The sequence below is a fragment of the Monopterus albus genome, unplaced genomic scaffold, assembly GCF_001952655.1.
Source record: "Monopterus albus unplaced genomic scaffold, M_albus_1.0 scaffold98.1, whole genome shotgun sequence".
Taxonomy (NCBI): domain Eukaryota; kingdom Metazoa; phylum Chordata; class Actinopteri; order Synbranchiformes; family Synbranchidae; genus Monopterus; species Monopterus albus.
The window spans coordinates 1,106,504-1,133,332 of NW_018127978.1; the positions used below are offsets into that span (position 1 = coordinate 1,106,504).

The window sequence follows — 26,829 nt, forward strand, 5'->3', positions numbered from 1 at the left end:
AGCCTCAGCCCCACCCACCCCGTCCACCTCCTCCTCCTTCCTGACCAATGGCTCGTCTCCGCCCTCGTCTGACCTTCTCCAGAAATGGATTCTTGCTGCCGCTAAAGTGGGTGGAGCCACAACACACCTGCAGAACACAAGGCATATGAGCAGACTGCAACACCTGACCAAAGCCCGTGCGTGTGTGTGTGTGTGTGTGTGTGTGCGTGTGTAGGGCCGCCAAACGGAGGTGGTTAGGCTGACACGGCCTCTGTCTGGAGGTCTGGGCTTCAGCGTGGTTGGTCTGAGTCCGGCAGGAAGCAGCAGTCAGGGAGTCTTCGTCAAACAAATCCAGCTTGGAGGAGTTGCACACAGGTTCACCTCGTAATCGTTTGCTTCCTACGCTGTATGTGAGCATGTGACCAGGGAGACCCAGGAGCCTCCTGAACATCAACAGCACAGAAATCTGTTTTTGTAGCATTGTAATAAAACCATTGTACTCACCAGGTTCATATCAGAGATCTGGGAACACAGTGACATCATTGAAAAGCTATGAAATACTGTTATGAATAATAGTTATAAATTATTTTTAATAATAAAATTAAATATCAGCTTTTTACTTGACTTAAAATCAACAAATTGCTCAGCTACAGACAGTAGAAATATAAAGTGTAGATGAGTTATTCTGCATGGCCTGCATGTAAAATATGTGCAATGTTATTAGGTTTGAAATATAAATGAACCTGATAAACTACATAACTATTGCACAGTGTACGTCCTGCTTTTCATCTTTTCTTAATTGTATAGCAACCATATAAAACTGGCTGGTTATCTTTTAGCCTCTCAACATAGAAAGTAAAAAAGCTGCAACTAACTGCGTAGCTGGAAGCTCTTTCATTGTTGTTCTTCATCACCTCACTGGAAGCCCTGACTGATGTTGTGTTGTGTCTGCAGGGACGGGCGTCTCCAGGAGCGGGACCAGATCCTGGTGATAAACGACAGTCCCCTGGAGCCAGGCATCAGCCAGCAGCAGGCCCTAGCAGTCCTGCAGCAGCCCGGGGAAACAGTGGAGCTGGTGGTGGCCAGAGATCGAGCAGCCGGTGCATCATCACCGCCCATCAGCACAGTAAGAAATGTCCTGTGTTCATCCCAGAAGACTGCTCTGTCCTGTGAAGGGCAGCAGTGATATAAGCACAGATAAAGGTCAGCTCTCGTAAAAACTACGGAGCACTCGGCTTTGCAGATAATTTATCTTTTTTTTTTATCTCAGCCACTGAGACTCGCATTGTTGGCCTTAACACAGCCAGGATAAGTGACAATTCTTATGCGTTAAAAATAAAAACTGGTGGTCAGGTCCTTAAATTTGGGTTTATTTCATTTCTAAAAAACTGTAAAGGCTTCAGCAACTCAGATGTTGTCTGAAAGATATACAGAGAAAACTGAGGTAAGTCTGGACACGCCCGAGATTTATCTGGTTGCTATTGTTTCTGTGCATTGGCGTCAGCTGAATTCATCAGGTCCTTCTAGCAGAAATGACAAATCTGTGAACGAAACACGTTTCACACTGTGGCTTCTTCTGCCTCACTCATACAAGAGACTCATCCACTTTTATTGTAAAGAACATAGCATGTTGAAAGTGCCAGAAAAGCTTTGGACTACAGCTGCAGCTAAGTCATTTTTATTGTAATTTAATCTTTATAAATGTATTTGTTGTTCAGTCTATCAAATGATAGTATTAGATAATATCCATACCAGAGTCAAGATGAAGTCCAGTACTACAAAATTGAAAGACATCCAGTTCACAAAGAATTAAAATGGAAAAAGGCAGAAAGTCTTAGTTTTTGATTTAAACTAACTAAAATTAATCACTTATCCATATTATTTTTTTTGATGATTGACCCGTTCTGCAGCTCTGCTTTCAGCAGCCAGGCTGTGCTGCCAGCCCTTATGCTAAGCTAAGCTAACCTAGGCATAAGCCTGATATCCATTTTTCTCAGAAAGAAAGTGAATACACAAAAATTAACCTGTACACTGAACTAATATTTAAAATTAAAAATCAGTGTAGCGGTATTGGAAGTTATCCAGTACCCTGTCATTTTGTGCAGTGACCCTATGTGGAATGTTGACCCCCCTAGGTTGAGAAACTCTATGTTAAGATCGTTAAATCTGCTAATAAATTATTCTTACTTTAAAGGGGAGTCACTGTAGATTGGAATAAGCTTGGATGTGATTTGTTTCTAAAGGTTTACTTTAAGTTTCTCCTCTGATCAGTGATCTGTATTTGTCGTTATGAGGATTTTAGCCCGCGCTGCTGTGCCAGCACCCGACTCTCACATCTGGAATAAAAGATGCAGTAAAACTCCAGATGGGTGGTGTTCTTCTGATACTAAAGTTTTAGTGTCAGTTGTTTGGAGACAAACTGGAGAACAAGTGTGGGCTGTGAAATAAGGTACTTTCTGTATCTGGAGCATCAAAAAAGGGGAAAAAAAACAACATTTAGTGTTTGGAAAATGATCCGGTCCAGGATGTTTCACTGTCAGTGTTAGTCAAATCAAAGTTCCCTGCTCTTAAAACTATCTTTATGTGGTGCATGCAGAACTAGCTGCCTGCTTCACTGTGGAACAAAGCTGGAATAAAGTGTGTGCAGTCTGAGTTGGCACATTTGTTTGTTGTAGAGTTTTATATCTCGGTGTGAAACAATTTTAAAGGCTGGTCCTAAACCAGCGGCAGCATAGATCAGCTTTCTCCTGCACTGTCTGTTCAGCCACACACACACACACACACACACACACACACTCGCACGTCATGCCGCGGCTCGGCTGTCACACAAAACAAGTAGAGAGGACGTCAGTCACAGCTGGAGGTCACTTTGAGACCACGCTTCTCCATCAGAGTGAGACCTCCTGTTTATGATGAGCTGTAGGTCCGCTGACATTGGCTCGGATGATTTTTATGACCTTAAAGCCTATAGGAAATCAAGTTAGTGCTTCACTTGCAACATCGCTCCTGACAATATGTATTTAAGTCTGCGATGAGGCGCGATCAATGAATGTCGACATGGCAGGGCAGTCAAAGAGTGGGGGGTGGGGCTGCAGGGGAGAGACAGAGACATTGTCATCAACATGAAACTGCCTGAGCTGAGGTGGAGGCTCAGAGACCACATGCATGAGCCAAATTAGATTTAAAACAAGTTAATATATGCCCGAGTTACTGGACTGAAAACATGAATGGATGTGAAAATGCTGGAGAGCTTTGACATTTAAAGAACTAGAAAAGATTTCGGTAAAAAAAAAAACTGTGTTGACGAAGCAGAGCAAGTGAAAGTGAGCGGAGCATCACAGGTTGGCCTCAGCCCTAATGAGTTTGCCCTGCTCCATTGTCAGGTCATTATCACATAGAATTAGACTGTCCCTCTGTTTGCTAGCTGCCGCCTCCTCCTGGCTCATTGGATCCCGGCCACGTCGTGCACACCAGGCCTCTGATCCTCCTGCTTTTGTTTTATTCATGTCCCATTTCTGTCGAGGTCACGTTTAATGGAGCTGCGGGCATAAAAAAACACTGTGGATGAGGTTTTATTGCTGTTCACCCAGCCTGGTTAACCGTCACTCTCCCAAAGCCAAGACTCCTCTTCTGGGTGAACATGAGCGACTCTGACCTGCCACCACAGCTGATGTGATGTTCTGATGTCAAACCTCTTGTTTCTGCTGGAATCGGTGCGTCGCTGGCAGAAAACTCATCCCTGTAAAGTGTCTCATAAAGGCAGGTGTAAATCAGCCTGAGATATGATTTTACAGCTTTTGTCTGTTTCGTGAAACTCATCTCACCCTCCATTAGGACAGCGTGTCGGCGAGTGCGCTCAGGAGTTTAGAGTTAATTTATAGCTCTCCTAAAATGATGAAACGCCGAAAGAACGGGGATTAAAAATAACAGATTGTGCAGTTAAGGAAACCTGGAGGGGCCTTTAAAAGAGTCTCAACTTGGAGGAAATGAACATGAACATAAGTTATTTAGATAACTTTTAGTAAACTTTTCAGTGAACTCCACTCAGCCTTTTAAATCAGATATGTCCCTGAGTCACATGTGAGACTCCAGCTCTGTAGACCTGGGCACTGGGGGACAGCTCTCTGCTTTGGAATAAGAAATATGGCACCCGTGTGAATTGTGTGGATCCAGAGAGTTTATTTTTAAAGTGGGATGTGAATGCTTTATCATCTGTCCTATCGCTTCACCTGGGCCAAACACACACACCTGAACTTTGTCCAATTCGAGTGAATGTCCAAGTCTTAGGTGAAGACTAGGGTGGCAGCACAGGAGGCCGAGTGGGCGATCAAACACACTGAGGTGAAACTTACTGGAACTTACTGTACTGTTTAGTGCAGCCCAGGTTTCCCTTGGCCACAGTGAGCATCTGTTGCAAAGCATTCAACATGTTCAGCGTGTGATCGGACTTTATTCTTCAACATCTGGGGATCCGCTGACATTTGTTTCATTAGCCAGAGGAAGACCTGCTCTATCAGATCAGACCTACAGTAAGAGACCAGAGCCCGCCCGAATGCAGCCACTTCATAAAGACGCCCTGTGTGTGTGTGTGTGTGAGCAGGTATCGATCAGCAGCTGGTATCAGAGAGAAGGAAATGCTCGGAGCTGGTAATTACCTGCTAACGTTCAGTTTAATGACCTTTCACCTGACAACAGATAACCAGGCAGCTGCTGTGTGAGGTGGCGGCTCTGCTCCCAGCAGGGCCACACAAAATAAAACCATTCATTCATTCACCGGTCTGTCATCAACTGCATTGATTTGCTCAGAGGACTAATTGGATCGAACAGTTCTGCCTCAGCGCTGATTGACGTCGAATGCTTTGGATCAGATAGATTTTGATTCCTGAAATGCAGCTTCATAACTTTCATCGGGGTGTTTTAAAAATAGAACAAAATTTTGAAGCAAATTGACACGCCTACAAATAGTTGTCACGTTCCTTCAAACAAGCAATAAATAAAATAAAGATAAACTTTGTAGTAAAGAACTTTGAGAACTGCTTTTTCATCTTTAATGAACTCTCGTAATACAAACAGCAGCAACTCAATTTTAAGCTGCACACAGCAGAACCTGTAAATGTGACTATCCAACAAATACTGACAAGAAGTAGAGAAACCAAAATACACAGGAGTAACAACCAGTCATTCATTTGTGTCCTGTGTTTGGTGCTGCAGGAGCTGTGGGGGCATGTGGAGGAGATCGAGCTGGTCAACGACGGATGTGGTTTGGGTTTTGGCATTGTGGGAGGAAAGACGAGCGGTGTGGTGGTCAGGACACTCCTCCCGAACAGCGTGGCCGACAGGGTAGGTCAGACACAATAAGAACAGAGTCCTTTTTTCATTGTTCCCCTTTTTGGTCCACAATAATGATGCCTGAGCTCGGTTCATTTAGAAAGGACCAAGTGTGAAAACACCCCGAGGCTGAGGATAAACTCACCAAAGCATCTCTTTAAAACAACACAAACTGAACATCACCACCTTCATGAAGGAGGATTTACTGCAGGACTGCTGCAGTAGACTGACTTGGTCTGAGCTAATAAAATGACAGCAGAGTGTGTAATGTTTAAACCTCTATCATTTTATAATTGTCATGAGTTTGGGACGGTGTTTGAACTAAAAAACTAGCTTTGTTTACAATATTGGCCTGGTTCTTTCACTGTGGTTAATATTGATATTTCTGTGTGAGAAATCTCAGGAGTTAAAGCGTGATCACGGTGCACATGAAACTAATGCAGCAGTTACAGTTGTAGTAAATCTTTGAGCAGATTTTTGAAGTGATCACAAGAGCAAACCCTGAAACATACAGGGGTGGCCAGACTAAGTAGTGCTATCATTTACATGCTCCCAGGTGCTTTCTGTCTCATTGCCTCTTCTCCTCCAATCAGGATGGGCGTCTTCGCACAGGTGACCACATCCTTCGCATCGGGACGACGCCCACCAGCGGCCTCACCAGTGACCAGGTTGTCAAGGTGCTGCAGGGGTGTGGGAGTCATGTGACCATGCTAATTGCTAGGGACCCCCGTGGACAGAGGTCAGCAGCCCCTCCTCCCCCACCACCTCCAGGCTCGGCCCCTGTCTCCTCCTTACCCTCCAGACCTCCTGACCCGCCCCTCCAGCGCCAGGTCAGCACGATGGTGAGTCTGCAGTCTGAATAACATTTTTTTGAAGTGGTGGAGTCAGACTGCTTGGTTTAGTTTAACTGTTTTCTCCTGGCTTTGTGCTTCACGTGCTGTCGGCCGTATTTGCATGTATGTGTTTCAGCCCAATCTGGAGGGATATGAGATCCACGAGGTTCCTCTAACCAGGAAGGACGGCCAGAGCCTTGGCATCTCAATCGTCGGCTGCAATCCCTTCACCAGCCAAGGTGGGAGAGGAACATTTTAATTTCCCTGAGCACAGCTGCTTCACAGCTATGGAGCTTCTACTTTGAAGCAGCTGTAGAGGTTTCACCATAAAATACTTTCAGAGCTTTTAAGGAAAGTAATGACAGGGATTTTAAGGAATTGATTTAGCTTATTCTGAATGTTAATTTTTGCTAATTTATGTTGAAGTTCAAGATAATTTGAAAAATATTTGCCAAACACAGTCTGTTCATTTTCACAACGTCCAGATTTATGACTCATAGCATATTCTTTGCACCTCGTGCACCTCGTGTCTCCCTGTTCAGATGCAGTGGGTGTGTTTGTGAAACACGTGGTTCCAGAAAGTGCCGCAGATCAGAGCGGAAACATCCGAGTCCACGACCGACTGATCGCTGTAAGAACCCGTTTATCTTGGTTCAACCCCTGCAGTCTCAGCCTGACCCAGCTTAGACTTGTGAAGCAGTAATAACCTGATTAAAACCGTTTTTCCTTCATGCATCATTTACTGTTACAAAGTCAGACTTCTCTTTTTTTTAAACCTCATCAGCACTTCACTGTATATTTAATACTTGATGTAACAGATTTAAGTTTAGAGAAAGTACAACTCAACTTGGCCTAAACCTACTGAGCCTCTCTCCTTTTTCTTCTGCTGTCACTGCTCATCTGACATCTTTGTCCTGTTGTCTCTTCTCTTTGTCCCTCCATCATTTACTGGCTCAGCTGGACAACATCAGTCTCCATGGGATGACCAATCAGGAGGTGCTGGAGGTGATGAAGCAGACGGGTCAGACTGTTGTTCTCACTCTGATCAGGAAGAAACCCAGAGCCCTGGAGAGATCCCTGGATAAAGGTAGACAGACTGACAGCCCTGGCTCGAAGCCCACAGAAATGAACAACCGGAAGGAGGCCCTCTGTGGCCCGATAGTCAAGTCAAATTTTATTTCTACAGCCCAGTATCACAGACCTGTCTCAAGGGTCTTTACAGCCTGTACAGCATATGACACCCTCTGTCCTTAGGCCCTCGAACCAGATCAGCAGCAACTCCCCAAAAAGTCTGGGAGAAAGTCAGGTGACCAGCAGGGTTGGATCAGCTTTGCGAGAACCATGTAGATCTTATCTGACTGACAAACCATGTACGATGTTGCTGCAGCTGTTTGCTCTGGCCTGTTGTCTTAGATTGTGTTTACCTTGTGCAAAAGCAGAAACTGAAAGGAAGAGGTTCTGTTTTCTGCCAGGGATGATGAGGCCTTAATTTGCCTCCTAGTGGATAAAGGACCTATACACAAAGTATGTGAGCAGTGACACTGGTGTTGCAGCTGTTGTCTGTGCATCGGTAAAAGGAAATGTGTCAGTGGCATTTAGTTTGACACTTTTTCTACGGTGATATTTTTTTGAGCTTTTAGCCTTTATTAACAGGGACTCGCCGAGAGGTGGACAGGAAACGAGGGAGACAGGGAGAGTGGGAGAAACCTGTGACGAATGTCGGCAGTCAGACTTGATCCATCGATGTCGTGCACGCATCGTGCTGCCAAGCATACATACGCTGTGCTAGGGGGCACGGTTTGACATCTAGCCTTAGTTTGTGTCCGTTCATATTGTTCATTTCATAAACACGAGTTATCATTTCCTAATTATCAAACTGTTCAATTCTTATTTATTAAAGAAGACGCATCAAACAAACTGAGATGCTGGTTTATATCAATGTCATCCATCACTAGCGTTAGCTGGAAGTGTGAATAGTTTACTAGGCTGTGAGCCCTGGTGCCAGCTCAGCTGCCTGTGTGCAGCAACGTGACCCTGGCCCTGGCACGTCATGGAGGCCCTTTGAGAGTCGCGTGTTGAACCCTGTGGTTGATCATCCAGCCTTGAGCCTTTGAGAAAATCCAGGCTCCTGGTTCTGCAAATACAGACCGACTGATGGTCTGTGCCCTTCTCAGAGCCGCTGTGTTATCAGGATGATAAATGACCAAATACAGCACATCTCTCAATGCCAGCATTCTGACTGGGGTTACTGACATTGTTTAGCGTGATACTGATGGACACAGTATTCCCACAATGCAACATGTGCAGCAGTGAAGAGGCAGCTACAGAGATCGTTGAAGAAAAGCGAGTTCATCTTTGTTATTACATTAATAAAATACTGAGAAATGTGATTCAGAGAGCAGGTCATTAAAAGGAGGCATGCATGGACTGTGTCCCCCTGTGGGAATAAGATAGTGATGGAATATATCTGAATATATAATAACACACAATATTAGAAAAACAGTTGGTTTTCAAGTCATTATCAAAGCGCTGCTGGCAGTGTGGTGGTGTTCTGCAGATGCACGTCTCACGCTAAAATGTGGCAGAGCAGCTGACTGTGGCTTTATGTTCCAGTAGCTTTGTGAATATATATATGTATTAAAACAACAGTCGGCTGCTGTGAGAGAAGTTAACTCTGCAAAACTTATCAGAGCTTTTCCTCCTACTTCCTGTCTGAGCCGTCGCAGCCTCTGTCCTCTCTCCCAGATTAAGATGACAAATTTGTTTACAAGTCAGTGTAATTTTCCCAAACTCCACAGAAAGTCTGCGATTCCTCCTCCAGCAGCGCCCAGAGAGATTAATTCTCCTGGTTCAGGGTCATTTTTTTGTCTTGCGATCGGCCGGCGGCCTGCACTGGTCATCCTCCGGGCCAGAGAGAAACAAGTGATTTTAAAAAGGAAGAGGAGTGCAGGGCTCTTATCTCCCCCAGACGTCTTTTATTTCATTACTGAGAAAACACAGCACTGGAAACCAGCTGAGTTCAGCCTGAAGTTTTTAACTTCTCATATTCTGGTCATTTCTGTGGCTCGCTTATCTACAGAGACTGATGATGAGCCTGACAGGAAAGTAACCTTCGGTTCTGTAGTTTGCCAACAGTAATGATCATCCTGAGGTCAAAGGTCAGAGCAGCCTCAGTGCGTTTACCTGCACTCCAATGGGGCATAGATGGATTTTAGAAATACTGAGCCTGAATTTTCACTTACCTATGAAGTTATTAACTGGCCACAAACCAAACTCTGTACAGTTCTTTTCAGAAAAAAACAAATCACACAATTCCACATTTCATTTATTCACCCAGCTGCTCAGTTGGGTTCTCTGTAAATGTCAGTCCTCCTACATTCGAACACACTTTGAGTCAAGATGGTCATAACATGAACTCTGGAAATGGAAGAAACTGGAAGAAATGCATTCTCGTGTGTGTGTGTGTGTGTGTGTGTGTGTGTGTGTGTGTGTGTGTGTGTGTGTGTCTGTCAGTGGAGAGGGTGTCGTCCCGTGTGTCTCTGAGGAGGTCACTGGAGATGAAGACTCGCTCATCTGGATTTGGCTCCACAGCGATGAAGACTGAAGCAGCACAGCCAACTAGGGGTGAGCAAACCCCCCCCCTACACACACACACACACACACAGAGCTCTGGCCATAAGCGTCTGGACAGTTTTTGTTCTGCTGTCAATACAGAATAAAATACTGGAAACTACGTTAAAGCGCCAACTTTAACTTGAGCAGGCTTACATCTGTACTGACTGAACACACATCACCCAAAGTGCAAGTGTTCAAAAGTATTTGCACGGACACTCAAGACATCAAACGGAATCATCATATTTCATGTTTTATGGGAATACCCTCTGCAGTCAACGACTGCCCAAAGTCTGGGACACACAGACATCATCTTCACTGGTGAAGCTCTCCCAGGACTGTCAGTCTGGGGATTGTCTCTGAAAGCAAGCGGCAGCCACAGAGCAAAATCCTCTCCAGTTGCACCCAGTCTGTCTGTGCACTGCTGATCACAGTATCTGAACTGTCTGAGGCGTCTCTGTAACCGTGTCAGCTTCATGCGGATCAGCCAATAACAATAATCAGACAATAATACAGTGATTTGTCTGTTCTTAGCTCAGAGTTTCTTCTGATGTAGATCCGCATCTGGCCATATTTTATGAAAGACTTACACATAAATGAAGATTTTTCCAGAGTTCGTTGACCTTCCACTGTGGAGTCACCAGATTATTCTGAAAATCTGATATTCTAGTGTTCTCTCCAGAAAGTGGTTTAAATGCAGTGTCAGTTAGCTGCTGCAGCTTTTCCCTCCTGCCTCTGTTTTTGCATGCTTCTTTAAGGTTACTCTGTATTTAACGAAAGAAATTTGGCCAAAGAAACAAAATATACTGACAATTAACTGCTTTTACCGATGATGGAGTTAAAACGCAAAGTTTGTTCTGAGGGAGGTGCTAAAGAAAAAGATTGCACAACCCAGAGAAACAAAACAACCTCAACTAGTTCAATCATCCTGCAACTCACACACAATAACAAGTGGCATTGACGACATATTGTGCAACTCCTAAGGCCACCAGTTGTGTTACCTTGTGGTGTTAAGTAGATTAACTGTCACAGTTATAAATGAATATTTATTGCCAGAGGTACAGCTCGTCTGCCAAGACTTTTAGAAGTTGGAATTTACTCAGTTGAAGCAATTTATTGTTCATTTCTACAGGCTGCTGTTTAACCACTGCATGGGTCTAATCACTCCACTAGAAAGCTAAAGCATTTCCCAACAGGACTGAACTGTAACATCAGGATGAGGATTCATGGTCCGAGCGTCCTCAGATCTAAAGTCATTGTTACCAGTCTGTAAGAAACCTGCCGAGTGCCGCTCCTGCAGACATGTCAACGTAGGCATCTAGCATCACTCGTCTCTGAAATATTTCCTCTCTTCTTATTCCTCGTTAGCTTTGCTAAGTGGCCAAAATGCCACGCTAACACTTAGCACGTCGCCTGCTGCTCCCGGCCAACAGATGTAAAGTGTGTGAGCTGTCCAACAGCCTCGCAGCGATGTATTACCCTGTTTATTCAGGCAAACGCTGCAGATTAATTGCACTGTGAAGGCCGGGGTTAGCAATGCTAATTTAATCAGGGCTGTTGTTGTAACACTGCCAGACCTGCTGCAAAATACCTCACATATGAGGAGATTTGTCAGAACATGTAGGTTTTTCTTTAGCTCAGCAGGGGCGGCCTCCTCCCTGAAACAAGTGGGAAGGCTTCAGAAAGCAGACTGACGACCATTCAGCAGGTTTCTCTGAAAGAGTCACTCTGTAATCAGCTCTGTCAGAGTTTCATGGTCTAACTGCTGGAAAACCCATTTATTGCTCTGTGATTAAAGAAGCTATTGTTGCTGAGGCTTTGTGTGTGCATGCAAACGCATTAAGCACACACACACTCACACACACTCACTTTCACATCATGCACGGTCTTTGAAGTTGCTTACTTCACAGTTTAGATCCGAGTCATTCTGCTTCTGACCAGCGAATTTCAATGAGGGGACGGTGATCCTGGAGCAGGGGCGTAGTGGTACTACAGCAGAACCAGGGAACAGGCTCTCCTCCAGTGTTGCTGCATTACTACCAGCTGTGTATCCCTCTAAATACTTTACTGCCCCTAGTAGTAGTCCTGTTGCTGTGTGGCTGGCTGCAGCACTGTTACTGATGTAGTTCTGCTTTACTGTACAAGGGTCAGCACGCATCTGCGGAACCAGTGCTGAACAGCAGACTGGTTCAGAAACACTACAGGTGCTGGCTTCTTTTAAGGTGGCATCTGTTGTACGGTGAAAGCCCACTGAAAGCAAACTCATCACTAGCGAGCAGCTGCTCGTTACACGACAATGGGAATGAGCGACTTTGTCTAGTGGTTTGTGATTTTGTGCCAAACAGCAACTCCTTTTTGTTTGCGTCAGTAACCTTTGAGGTCAGGCACAAGCATGAGAGGAATCCCAGCAGATACAGTGATGCTGCTCTCCTCCACATCAGAGGCTCCTTACAGGAACCAGACACTGGACTGAAGATGGTGCTGCTTCATGTCTGGAAATTTCTCGCTGAGTGTATAAGCCAGAAGAGTCTTTGGCTCCCTGCTTTGTTCCTGTGTTTGTGTTTGGCACATTGACTTTACTTTGAGATGAAACACACACAAACAAAACAGCTTTTTTTATCGCACCACCACGGTACATGTTATACAGGACATTATGTGGTCATGCTGACGTTGCATGCTTGTGAACACGATGAATCAAGATGACGCACTGCGGTAGAAGCGTGGAGTGGAGGATCTGATTAGGTTTTGTTGTGCCTCTCCACATCAACTTACAAATACATTTTTAGAAGCTTCTTTTACTGTTTTTAATAACAAATGTCTGGTTCTGTGAGTATGCACATTTTTATGCCTGTGTGTCGGCGATAACCAGAGGAAGTCTGTGTTCAATCTGGCTGGCCCATTTTTGTGGCCATTTTATTTCAGAAACACCCTGAGGGAATTTCTTCACATTTGGCACAAGTGTCCACTTGGACTCAAGGAAGACTTGGATTTTACTGGTCAAAGGTCACAGTGGCCTCACATCTGTCCTGTTCCCTTGAATTTGGCTGGCTGGTGGAGGCATACAGCTGTGAGGTGGTAGTTTATTTTGTGACAAACTGCACAACCTCAAGGTGGATTTTTCAAGAATTTGCATACATTTTTTTTTTTCAACTTTTTACTCTTACAGTTTTCATGTCAGTGGTTCCACATCGCCTGGAATCACAGAGTCCCACAAACAGTTGGCTCATTTCCCACAGCAGATAAACAGGAGTGCACTCTGCACCGCGTTACACGCTCAGTGGTTCTCCAGGGTTTGTCCCACATTCAGTACATTTATAACAGGAGTACTGTCTGCTTCCATCAGTTGAATGTTGACATAAAATGCTGTTACAAGGTTGGGCATTAAGGACCCTGATGGGGGCAGCTGTTCTTACATGTGACTCTTTGTTAATACAGTATGTTACTAACAACATGCCAGAAGTCGGCATTGGTCAGACACGCAGAGGACAGTGCTGTTTGTGGTAAGCTAACGGATACAGCTGGGTGACAACTGGAAGGACAGACTACCAGACAGTGACCAGCAGAGGCTTGTTAGTGCCGTGTCTCCAGAAGCACAGCAAAACGTGTGAAGACGCCACCTTAAGACTTTTCCCAGTGTCTGATCAGTCAGATCATCAGGACAACGATCAGTTATCCTGCTGTTTGTGTTTCCGCTCGGTCGGTCGGTCAGGAATCTCCTCTCATCTGTCACCTGTCTGTACATCATCATCTGACATTGTTTGTCGTGTCCTCTGGCCAAGTACTACTAGACATACCACCACTGTGCCATTGTAATTATGCTGCAGTACTACACTTACAGTACGAGTTGTGGTGAAGTACTAAAGGTTTCATTTGATGAGCTGCAGGAAGCTGCTGAGTTTTAATGGCTGAATTGTAATTTTGCATCTGTTCCACTGCTTACACAGGCTGTTCTCTATCTCTCTGTGTGTGTGTGTGTGTGTGTGTGTGTGTGTGTGTGTGTGTGTGTGCAAGTGCAGCCACAGAGGCAGAACTGAGGGCTAAATGGGAGCAGGCTCTGGGACCGCGGTACCAAGTCCTGGTGAGGCCATGCACACAGACAAGCAGGGTTCCTCATAATGTTACTGAGGAGGGAGCGATTTTGATATTTTTGTGTTGATTTTAGTCATTTTTTATATTGATTATATTTTATATTGTTGTTTGTGGTTTATAATTTATACTGTTTTATTGCAATGTACAGCACTTTGGTCCACTCTGGTTGTTTTTAGCGCTTTATAAATAAAGTTGGTATGGTATGGTATGGTATGATGTACAGTGCTGTGAAACAGTTTTAGGCACTAGTTTTTTTTTATTTTTCAGTGAACTCTATCCAAAGTGCAGTAAAGGGAACAACCCTAAACAAGCATTTCCTGTGACCTTTAAACCAGCCCTGGGTGTCCTTATTCTACCTGCACACAGTGTTTCCAGGTACCTGGCAGGTAGCATGTTCAAGTTCCAGTTGCCACAGTTCTTCTGTGGATTCGGGCTGTCTCAGTGTCTCTGCATGTGATCCCAGACTGACTCCATGATGCTGAGGTCAGGGCTCTGTGGGGTCACATCACCTGCTTCTGGTCCTTCTGGTCTCTTAGCCTGAACATAGGTCTTTATGACTCTGGTGGAAGACTGGGCTCAGTGTCAGGCTGCAGGATGAAATAGATGCTTCCTGGACAAGAATCTAATCATCTAAAGTGCCCATGACATTTGCACAGTACTGTATATAATACCACTTAGATTCAGAGCTGTAGACCTTTATATTATGTGTATGTGTGTGTGTGTGTGTGTGTGTGTGTGTGTGTGTGTGTTTTCAGGTGGTGAAGTTGGACCCTGTCATTGAAGATGATGCAGAACTGCAAAAGTCCTCCAAGGTGATAAAAATCTTTGTCCAGCTCATCAGTGAGAGTAGACTAAATACCAGGAGTGGCTCAGTGTAACACAGACTGAGCATCATCACCTTCACAGAGGAGGATTAGACTTAGTTTGAGAAAGGTGTTCCTAATAAACTGACTACTATCCTGCTTCTAATCCTGTGTCTTGTTCTGCATACAGCTGCTGCCCGTCCACACTCTGCGTCTCGGTGTCGAGCTGGACTCATTCGATGGTCACCACTACATCTCCTCTGTGGCCCCTGGAGGCCCCGTGGACAAACATGGCGTCCTGAGACCTGAAGACGAGCTCCTGGAGGTAAATACACACACACAGACACTGTAGGACTGAATGCAGCTCCACCTGATCGGTTCCCATTCTCCAGTGTGAGCTAGGAGGACTAATTCGCTGTGTGTGTAGGTGAATGACGTTCAGCTGTATGGAAAGTCTCGTCGTGAGGTGGTGTCTTTCCTCAAGGAGGTGCCTCCTCCGTTCACTCTGGTCTGCTGCCGACACCCAGCCTCTGACCTGGAACTGGAACCAGAATCTGAAACAGAATCTGATCCTGAACCAGTAATACGACCAAGACTGGGACCAGCAAGACAGTCGCAGCCCAGTGTGGAGGAGGTGAGAGCGACATTGAGACTGTTCTCCGGTATCTGTGACACAAGCATTGGTTGTTGGCTTTTCCTTACAGTTTGCTCTAAATTGTTCATGTGGACATTAACTGTTTATTGAATCAAAGCCTGTTGTGGTCACATTGGTGGTGTTTCCAGTGAAAGTCAATGAACTATAGCTAGTGAGTTCCGTTTCAGCCCAGCCACATGTGACCCATACACACCGTGTAACCCCACGCACTGTGTTGTTTCAGATCGAACTGAAGCTGTCGTCGATGCTCGGCAGTCAGACGGTCCTGAAGGACGACAGCAGTGAGCAGGAGGTAACCTGCCACCCACTCGCCTCGTGTACAAATACACAAATGTCACAGTGGGAGCGTTTAAGAACCAAAGGGGCTTCTCACTACACACACATTACACTTGTGAACATTCGGGGTTTGGTATGACAGCAATATACAGCTTTTTATTAATAAATGATTCACTTTTTATATATATATATTTTCCTAATTTTATGCTAGAAAATAGCATATTGAGTTTGTGTTTGAGGAGCAGGGATGCACTACTACTACACTAAACTAATACTTTCTGACTGTTTTGAGGTCTCGCACTAACTAAATTTAGGATATTTCCCTTTTAGTTTTTTATATTTATATTGGTTTCTAGAGCATGTGGCAGTTGGCTGTCATTTCTGTGTGTCAGGAGCAGCAGGAGGAGGAGGAGAAGATTCAACACAGTAAGGAGGAGGATGAGGAGCAGTACGAAGATGATGATGACGAAGGGGAGCTGGCTCTGTGGTCTCCAGACGTTCAAGTGTTGGAGCTGCAGAAGGAGAGAGACAGAGGCCTCGGCTTCAGCATCCTCGACTACCAGGTAACCACAGCGCTGTGCTCCACCTCATTCAGCGCCCACAGCGTCCCACCTGCCGTCTCTTTCCCCGTTTACATGTATAATGATGAGTTTTTTTAACCTTTCAGAGAACGTAATATACAGCACACTGCATCATGCATCATGCAGTGTGCTGTATATTACAGGGCACAGAGTGCTCAGGGATCAGCCTGTACAAACCGATTAACTCTGGTTGGTCCTGTGTTTCTTATATGATCCATCACGATGATTTAGAAAAGTGTTGACTGGATAAACGTTGACATGAAAGTAAAGCAGCAAAAAGTTGATGCAGCAGTCAGTCGATAGAGAATTAAACGATCAGTTATTCGTATAAGATTTCTTTTAACCTTTGCTGGTTCCAGCCTCTCAGATGTGTGTTTGGTGCTTCTGTGGTCGTACCTGAAGCATGTGCTGGTCTGTGAGCAGAGCGCTCACAGTGAACAGCATAAGCCACAGCAGCACACACAACACGTTCCTCCAGGATGATGGAGTTCAGGGGATGTTCTCTCCTCTGACTCCTGATCTGTGCATTTAAAACAATCAGCTTCATAGTTCAGATTAATTATACAGTCAACAAAAACTGAACCTTTGCGCAAGAAAGCAGCTAAGCTATGTGGACGGTTTTGTCGATGTAATGGTGAATGAAAATCAGTCGATAAAACAGTTAGCAGCAGCCGTAGAGGAGACCTGCGTCTGGATACTGATCGTTTCCTCAGTGAGGACCACAAAGGACTTGCTTGCCATTCTGTCGGTCTGTTTGTTGAAGACCCCCAAGACAGAAGGACGAATGTTAGGAGACTGTATTAACTAACGCTGACAGCCAGTAACTGGGGCACAGCAGGATTCAGAAACTCGCAGAGGAGTCACATTCTTCTCTGACACGTTGCTCCCAAAATGTGATCTTTTCCTTCCTCAGACACACACAGTGCTTTGCCAAATGTTTGCTCTATCTTTAAGCATCCCAGGAGAAGAGTTTCATCCACATGTAGTTAAGATGCAGTGGAAAGACATTTGTAAGATGGAGAAAAGTTCAGGCCCAAAGTTTGTTCCGGTCCTCCTGAAGAAAATGTAAAAATGGTCCAGAGGGCAAGTTCTCAGAAAAGTTGATCATGCAGCTTGGAAATGTTGAGAGGCGTGTGCCAGAGTGCTGTGTGAGGATGGTGGACAGGAAGGTCGAGGCATTGAACCCTTTCTGGGCTTGTTTAGTGCTGGATGAGGAGAGATGCAAGAAGGAGAAACAGACGTTCTTTTCTAAAGACATTTTAACCACCAGTTACATATAGTTGGTGCAGTGGTAGAGTTCAGACGTCAGATTGCTCTTCAGTCTTCATCTACATTCTGTAGGGGCGATAGGATGTTATAGTTGTAATTGTCAGTTTATATCATATATGCCTCAGTAATAGAGCCTGGGATATTGTACTGTATGAGTAAAAACTCTGGCACAAAGGCAAACCCTTTAGGGTTTGTTCTTGGGAACCAGAAGTGTGTTGAGATTGTCAGTGTTTCCTGGACCTGTCTTCACAGAAAGAAAAACCTTTATTTTATTTATTGTCATTGTAACATGTACAACGAAATTACATTTGGAGCCAAGGGCCCTGGGATGCTGCGTGCATACGTGCCACCATAATGGGCAACGGGGGGTCCAGTGTCTTGCCCAAGGACACTTTGACATGTGGACTGCAGGCACCGAGATTCAAACCCTCAACCTTCCGGTTGTGAGACGACTGCTCTACCCACTGCACCACTGTCGCCTCCCCAAAAACACACTCGCACAGGGTTCATCAGCTCCCTGTAGCTGGTTCCTGGTGAACGCAGGGTGGAGCTGGCATGGCTGCGCTCACCGCTCTGCGATCTGTTGTCTGCAGAAGGTACTGAGAGAGGTGTGAGCGTGACAGCGGACAGCAGGACAGGCCTGTGTGCATGTCCCACAGCTTGTGTGAAAATGTGACACAGCTTCAGGTTCTCTAGCTGGAAGGTCTGTTGGTCAGGATCGCACTGCCAGTTTTGCAAGATTTATGCTGTTAACTACAAACTGTTCCTGCGTATCACGAAGCCTGCTGCAGATACATGACATGCCACATTCAGTATTTAGTCGGCTTTTGGTCCAAGCTGTGTTCATCCTTGTGTGATGATGTTAAACAGGCAGATTTTTGAGATTTGTCACACAAGGTTTAAGACTCAGCTGGTCACTTTTGAACTATAGTGCATTTTCATATCAAAAATCAACAGAACGCGTGACTTGTCCAAGCATTTGTATACAACTGTACCGTAGGTTGACGAGCTTGACAGTGGGGCTGCTGCTCCTTCATGTTTCAAAGCCGCCAGCCACTGTGATTCTTTCCTTATGAGACAAACTGGGACACTGTGGACCTGTAACCCACCAGAACCAGCAGAGGCAAGAATGTACTGGACGCTCTAGGCCGTGCGCTGCCGGTGGAGCGCAGATGAAAGGTGGAACATGGGCAGGTGGTTGTTTTTAATTCATCACTTTCTCCCCACTTTCTTTTCTTTCACTGACTGAACCGGCGCTACAGCTCAGCTACAAGCTGATAACCCGAGACATCATTTATATGTCTGGGTTTGATTCGTAGGTTTTGTCTGAGAAGTCAGGGCCTGGGAAACCCTGGTCTGCTGTGGTTTTCTACCCCCATCCCACACCGCACTTTATCTCTAGGCACAGTTTCACCTCCTAGACCTCTGACCCCACCTCCTCAGCTGGATCTGACTGAGCTCCAGGTTATCTCCCTGTTGGTCCACATCCGTATCAGCCTGCACATGCAGTATCTGCCCAGGAGGCCCCCCTGTGTGTGTGTGTGTGTGTGTGTGTGTGTGTGTATGTGTGTGTGCTCGAAATCTTCATCTGTTTTTTTTTCTGAACATGTGAACAGTAGGAATTAACATTTAAAGTTCATTTGCATCTGATCTCTGATAACTGGACTCTAAGCGTGCGTGTACATGTGGCTAACGTGGCTGCTGGCCGCTTGGCCAGTGACTGGAGCCACTGACGTAAGCACGCAGCAATTAAGTCGTGGTATTGAAGAGAATATTTTAATGAACCACAGCATTTTAGAAATCCAAAACTTCACATAAAAACATATGCTGAGGTAAAATATTGACGACTGATGCCGTCAACTAATCAGAGCAGCCTTTAATGAGAGAGGTTGACCCCTTTAAGCATCTGTAGCAGCGCAGCAGCAGAGGACACAGCCGGTTTGTCGTCTGGCAACGTTTTATGTTGGGAGCAACAATCTAATTCCCTCAGTGAAACCATCCTGCAACAGTCTCCACAAAATAAAATGGATCAACTTCTCTCACAAATCTTCACCGGCTCTCTCTCTCTCTCTCTCTCCAACCCCTTTCCTCTATATCTCTCGCCCAAGGGCACGTCGGCCCGGTGTTCCTGCCAACGTGTTTCCTGTTACCGACTCTCCAGCTGTCAGGGTTGAGTGAAAGATGGTTGGAGGCGTTAAGAGGAGAGCTGATCTGTCTGTCTAGGCTCCGCTGATAGTTTCCACTAAAACCTGACGCCTTTAAAATGTGACCAGTTCCAGACCTGAGAAGTATGTCGTTTCTGGTGCTGCTGTTTTCTGAGGGGACGAACCTGTTGTCTGTAGAGAAGCAGTTACATCCTGGGGGGGGGTCAAGTAGAAACACTGTTGATGCAGTGCTAGAGCAGAATGCTGGAACGTTCTCGTGACCACAGGGCCCAGACCAGGAAAGTTGTCTAGTTAGCACTGTCTGTATGCTTTTGGCCATAAAGTGTATTTGCATTATTAAAAATGTTTTGTTCATGTTATCAGAGGTGCTGCGAGGTCTCAAGTCTGAAGTTTAGTCTCCGAGCCACGGGAATACCTTGTGTTTATTTCAGTAAAATCAGTTTCCATGTAACTGGCATCAAAAAGTTCAACTTTGTATAGACACCCTTCAACCTACACATCCAAAAAAATCCCCATTGTTCTGTCCATGAAAATTCAACCGTGGAAACATTTCACTACTTTTGGCAAAGTGCATTTTTAATTTCTTTGTTTTTGTTCATGCTTTCTGCTCCATTTTCCTGATGTCTCCACTTTTTGACAGCGGAGGCTTTTCTTTTTCTGGAGGATCTTGTAGGAGTGGAGGACTTCAGTTCTGACTCCTCACCACCTGTAGCCATGTTGTTCAGTCTAAAAATACAGTGCGTCTTTGTTCTGGCAGCTTGAAACTTGGCACAGCAGCTTGTACTGCAGCGCAGGCGATGCCCAGGGTTCGACACGGGGGAATTCACAAAATGTACATCCACTTTAACTGGGAGAGGGTTTTATAGTTGAAGGGTTTGGATTCTGGCAGGGCCCGGCAGTCCTCCTGGCTACTCCAGTTAAACAGATTATCAACAGGACAGAGTTCTCCCTCTGTTTCTTTGGCTGAGGTTAGGGATTAATTAGTTTCCTCAAACCTCTTGTAGTAATTTAAAACTTCAAACCATCTGTATATCACAAAGCTTGAAGCCGCTGATGTTCACTTTTCCATCCGAGGTTTGAAGCAAAGAGCGGCGTCATTTGGTTCACAGGTAAAATAAAGAGTTTCCACTAACACTTTGTGGCACCTTCAGTTAATTAACACCAGATAAATGCCCAGCTAGTGCACAGCAGATCAGTTCAACATGTCAACATCTGCAGCGCCTATGGAAATCACCAGCTGCTCGTAAACTCTTCATGACTATCTGAACTATCTCCACGGCTTGTTCCAAAATGTATAGTTTGAAGAAACGAGACAACGATGGACCCTTGTAACAAGTCGTTATGCAGTGTGTGCGAGAGCCTGCTGTCCTACCACAGAGGTTTTTTGTTCACTTCCTAAAACAGTAAAAACATTGTGCTGTCATTTGTTTTGTCTTTGAGGCTTTGCTGTCTTTGTCTGATCAAGAAGGTGTAGCTCATAACCTAAACCCCACATAGACTGGATTTGTGTCTGTGGGGAAGGTGGGTGATTTTAACGTAACCTGTGCTCATCACTGACTTTAATCCCGTCCAGACTGTGTGTGGGTAAAAAGCCGTCCGAAGAGCTGGTCTGTTGTAACATCAGCTGCAGGTCCTGCTGCTCTCTTTGGAGCCGTACTACCAGTAACAAAAGGAGCGGTCCACAAAAAATGACACCACACACTCTGTTTACACAACCGTGCACTGATAAACGGTCGGCAAGAGCTTCTGACTTGGCACAAGCATTATCTGTGGAAATGTCAGTGACTAATCAGACAGAGTGAAGGACTCTATGAAGGCAGCCTCTGTGGACGGTGTCCAACAGGAAATCTGTTGCTCAACAAACAGCACAAAACTACAGATGGACCAGTTTGTCAAAGACTGATAAGGAAAACATGATGTCTTTTGGCAGCACGTTCATTGTTCAGATGGGTCTGGACCAGGTGTGGAACACGGAGGTGGGAGTGCGCATGAGTGCAGAGATGACAGTTGTAGTATAGATGTCTCCGAACGCTGGATGAAAAGAGAGCTCCTAGTTTGCAGAAGCTTCTTTCCAGCATGACAGTGATCCCGGACTCACTGCAGAAGTCATGACTTGACTTGAATCTGGTAGAAAACCTTTGGAGTATTTTAATGCTGAGGGTAGAGCAACAATCCCCCCAGCGGCACAGACTGGGATTGTCCATGCTCAGAAGGACCCCGTCTGTCGTCAGACATGCAGAATATGAAACACCAGCAGCGACTTGAACATGTCCTTTCATTATTATTTCAGTTGTTACGTTCTGTACATGCAAGAGCACTTTGGCGTCCTTGTCCTTCCTTGGCTGTCGCGATGAACCCCAGAGCAGCACAGAGGGAGCCCAGCACACCAACATTCAGGTCGGGTTTCAGATTATCCACAGCCTGAAACTGCAGCATATTGTGACATTAGATGTTATTTTAACCGCTGAGAGCTGGCTGGAAAACAGGTGGCCAAAGTTGTCATGCTGCATTCATGCAGCTTGTAATCACTTTAAATATGGGCTGTTGACCGACGTTAATGCTTACATCAGCCTCCTGCTGCTGAGCCATGGCTGGATTTAACTGGTGCAGCATGAAACCCTCTCTTCATTTGTTCCGACCCTGAACCTTGTAACATTTCCAGTTAAACTGTAGGCAGGATGATGAAACAATGCTTGTGAACTGGCTGTTTTCAGCATCAGTATTTAACTTTGTCTTCTGAGTTAGGCTCAGCTTTTAGTTTTTCCATCGCTTGCTTTTGTGCTCTGACCTTTGACCTCATCACTGTTGTTTTCTGTGAAGTTGCATGATTAGAAGGTGGCACCTCTGCATGTGCACGTGTTGCTGTTGTTTGTGTAAATGGATGTTCTGTCCCTTCTCTGGTCTCTGTCTCCCCCTGCCTGTCTCCCTGCTGCTCTGCCCTTCTCTCCTCCTGCTCGGATCCACACTCGGTCTCAACAGTTCGTCTGCCCCGTGCTGAAGAAGTGATGGGGCACTTTAGCCTTCTGGAAGAAAACTCTTTATTGCATCTGTTTTAAGGTGTCTCACTCTGTGAAAGGTTTGAAGGCTCAGGCTCCGGTGCTGGCTAACATCTGGGCCTTCAGCACTTTAAGAGGGCTGGTGTCGTGAACAAGAACAAGGTTTCTCACTGAAGACCCAGACACAGTTTATAGAGTACAGCTGGTTTCCCACAAAATCTCATCTAGAGACGAACAGCAACATTGAATGAGGTGTACTCACCATAGTGTGTGTGTGTGTGTGTTCTACTGACACCTACAAATTAGTGTTGCCCTGTTTTCAAGGTCATGAAATCTAAAATAACACCGTGCTAACATTTGCTGCAGGCATCGCGTTTACTTCCTCTCACTTCGTACTGAGTCAAGACTTGTGCTTCTATCAGTAGCTCTCATTTCTTGAACATGACTGAACAAAGTGTAACGGTCTGTCGCTCTCTCCCTGAAGGACCCGCTGGATCCCGGTCGGTGTGTGATGGTGGTTCGTTCTGTGGTTCCTGGCGGGTTCGGGGAGGGGCATAAACCCTGGAGACCAGCTGATTTCAGTCAACCAGACCCAGCTGGACCTGCTCACACTGGCCCAGGCTGTGGAGGTTCTGAAGTCTGCCCCACCTGGCACGGTTCGCCTGGGCATCCGCAAGCCTCTGGTGGTATGTTTAGACCTCCTGGGTTTTGGTCTTGGTCTTCTAACTGAATGTCTGCACTTTTAGCTGTAGGTGGTGGACCTTCTAGTCTTTGGTTGTAGCTACAATCCTCTACTTTTCAGTCCAGACTTTCTAGCTGTATGATGAGACCACCTGGTCCAAACCTGTGCTTGTAGTTCAGGGACTTCTAGTAGTTTGGGGGAGGACCTGCAGACTCTTGGCCCTCCTTAGCTTATGGCCCCCATTTCCTCCTCTGCTGTGCATCAGTCCTCACTGTGGGCTGAGAGCCGACAACATGAATGAACCAGAGCAGCAGCAGTTTGTGTTTGTTAGGGAGAAAGTTGAGCTCACAGCTACATATATTGATTTTCTTCTGATCTGCATCTTGTTTGTGTAGGTGGAGGCCCCTGAGGGGAGGAGAGAGAGCCAGGTGTCTCTCAGCAACACACAACTTCCTGTACCAAAGGTAACACACACCTTTACACTAAGGCACGTTGAATACTGAGCCAGAATAATGCCTGTGTGCAATAATAACATGGGTGCAAGGGCTGCAAGTCCAAATCCTCCTGAAGTGCACACATCATTTTTCAGCTGGGAAATTCATTTTAGTCTCAGTTAGTGTCGCTTTTCACCGACATCACGGTCTTCATCAGAAAATGGAACTAGTTTTTCCTTAACCGAGTCGAGGGTCTGATGATCGAGGTGTCGAGTTGTCCAGAGACCAGCAGCACCAGTGAACGTGGTGTCCTCACCATGATGTGTGAGTCCAGACCCTGGTTCAGCTCATCAGCCTTATTGCTAGCCGTGTTGGACACATGAGGAATTTGACTCTGGTAACGCCTTGTTCTGTGCAGTGTGAGAAGCTAGCGGAATAGTGAAAACAGAGCAGAGAACAGCAACTCTGTCTCCCTTCAGATGGCCGTTATCAGCCTGTGGAGCTGTTTGTTGGAAACAGTCGGGCCTCACGTTTGATGGCGGTGCTTTGTGCAGTAGAAACTAATTGTGCTTGCGGTTGTTGGGCTTGTTGCTGAACTGTCTGTGAAATGATTAAGAGACTGAAAGCTCGATGTCTGAGGTGACGATAAATCAGTGTTACCATCACAATACACATACTTCTCCTCAGGAAGCCGTGTTGTCTGTTGTCATGTCTCTGAGGCTTTTTATCCTTTATCTTACTTGTCCTTTGTCTTTCACCTCGTTTCTTCCCGTTCCTCTGTCACGTCTCCTCCTCTCTTTCACCTTCCTTCACCCTCTCTCCCCCCCGTGTCTCTGAGAAGCTGCTGACTCAGCCGGATGGTGTAAAGTGCTCTATCAGCTTCGCCAGCAGCATCTCTCTCTTAAGTGAGTCGGGGGTTGGGGGGTACTCTGAGGACACTCTGGTGCAGTACTCACAGTAAATACTACTGCAGTAGTGATGAGTTGAGCTGCACAGACAGAACCTGTCGGCTGTTTGTCTTTTTTTTACTGTATATTTATAGTTTATTGGATGAAGCCTCTCGGACAGAGACGTGTTGCAGCAGGGTGACTCGGAGACGGGGGAAAATGAATTAAATATGAAAAAACCTTGACTCATTCCTGCAGCAACAAACATGGTTCTGTTTTTTTTCCTGAAATCACCATGTTAGTAAAAATGTTCTTAAAATCCACATTTGTGCCTTTAGAAAACAGATTCCTCTGTAGATTGTTAGTTTCATCAAACAGTAGATATCAGCTTCAGCCAGGTTTTATGGCATTTTGGTTTTATCAGTCTGTACGCCTTATGTGAAGTATCAGACTTGACTTGTTGTATGTGGCTGTTGTCGAGGCTAAGGAGCCATACCATGGCACATAACTTATAAACCATACCACACATAATCAAACTGAAATAATTTACACACACAACTCTTCATAAAACAAGAGGCGGTTCACAAGGCTTGGCCAGGAGGTGTAGTGTTAATCTTAAGCATTAAAGCTAGGACGTTTCACTGCCTGCTGTCAGTGTGAAGACAGATGTAGCGATGCTGTCCCTCCAGTGGAGGGACAGTGATGATACATAGCCCTCTCTGCTTCAGTTTAAGTCTTCACATTGCTTTCACATTGTTTCTGTGCAGTTTTGGTCACACTTCCTCTCTGGTCATCTCTCTTGTTCGCAGTTTTACCGTGGCTAACTCCATTTAGCTTCTGTTTCTCTGCTCTTTCCTCTAACTACCATTAGTTGGCTTGGATTTCTAGAGTGACACAATGTGACGGACATTTAAAATTAAGTTAGGCGGGCTTTCACTGAAAAGCTGTATAATCCAGCTATGGTTACACCTTAACTCTGGCACATTAACTTAGATCAATAAACACACTCACTAGTGTCCAGCTACTAAAAGTTGGTCCACACTTTGCAACCAGTCAGAATCCAGAGTTGTCAGTGGCCCTGGTGTAATATCTTTATTATTTAACCAGGAAAATTATGACTTTTTAAATCTCTGGTGCACAAGTTGTTAAGATCCATGTCTTAATAAGACTGTGTGCTCAAAGGTAATAAGCCTACAAGATAATAGCTTCTACCACCAAGATAACAATTTGTCTCATGCACACATGCTCTGCACAAGATACCGGCTTCAGGTCTTGGTCATAAACCTTATCATCATACGCAGGCAGCATTACAGTTCCTGGCCAACCTGTTATATCACTGTGTTACCCTGGAGCTCTTGTGCAGTGACAACTTTGCAACCAAGTCTTGCAAACAGATTTTTAAAAATCTATCAATAACCAAATCATTGACTTAAAAAAAAAAAACAACCTAAATCTTGTGTATGGAGGACAACAGCGTGTGTGCACAGGAGAGCAGCAGAATAAGGGTGTGGACATCAGGGGGTCTGCACTGACCAGACTTTGATCTACTATCATAAAGAGAGGGTCTCACCTGTGGTGTCTTCAGATGATATCAGTGCTGCAGTTTAACCGCTTCACCTGTGGTCTCTGTGGGTCTCTGCTGTCTGTCGGTCCTCCTGCTGTGCTGTGTGTGCTGCAGCCGTCCTCTCTGCTTCTTTTATTTCCTGTTTTATATGCAGCCCATTTGGCTGAAGAGGGTTTTTCACAGCCCACAGGTCTCTGATGGGTTTCCATAAAGACAGCCGAGTCGGCGCTGTCACCTCACCACCGGCTCGCTCTCTGTCACGCCTGCCCGCTGACCAGGGAGAGACCCCCGTTACACCTCCACACCTCGTTAACTTTTAGAGGTCACATGTAGAAGATGGCTGCAGGAGCGAGCTGCTGCTGTTGTTACAGGCTGTCATCACATTATTCTGCTCTCCAGATAAAGAGCTGCAGTGAACAAACAGGCAACCACCTCAGCACAATTACATGATGATCAACTTTACTGCCACTTCAGTCTCTACTGTGAGAAATGTCTGCTGCCGACACCAGTGTTGTCTTCATTTGTCCATTTTGGGCCATTATTGGATCAGAAATATTAACATGCAGTTGTGTGGACTTTAAAAGGTTTATTCACATTTCTGAAAAGGCTCTTTAAATTTGAGACTTAAGAACAGCATCAACACCTGTGGTCAGTTTATTAGGAACCCCGGTATCAA

General features: G+C 45.4%; 1 protein-coding gene across 1 annotated transcript in view; it reads left to right on the forward strand.

Annotated features, from left to right (window-relative positions):
* patj (PATJ crumbs cell polarity complex component) overlaps nt 1-26,829 on the forward strand; it is a 77,357-nt gene that overhangs the window by 5,761 nt on the left and 44,767 nt on the right. Inside the window, 17 exon segments of the mRNA XM_020609059.1 lie at nt 215-354; nt 934-1,105; nt 5,191-5,319; nt 5,901-6,149; nt 6,277-6,379; nt 6,683-6,771; nt 7,098-7,227; nt 9,654-9,764; nt 13,769-13,830; nt 14,597-14,653; nt 14,835-14,969; nt 15,072-15,278; nt 15,523-15,591; nt 15,968-16,138; nt 23,071-23,135; nt 23,137-23,272; nt 23,664-23,732. Coding sequence (XP_020464715.1) covers nt 215-354; nt 934-1,105; nt 5,191-5,319; nt 5,901-6,149; nt 6,277-6,379; nt 6,683-6,771; nt 7,098-7,227; nt 9,654-9,764; nt 13,769-13,830; nt 14,597-14,653; nt 14,835-14,969; nt 15,072-15,278; nt 15,523-15,591; nt 15,968-16,138; nt 23,071-23,135; nt 23,137-23,272; nt 23,664-23,732 — 2,094 coding nt within the window.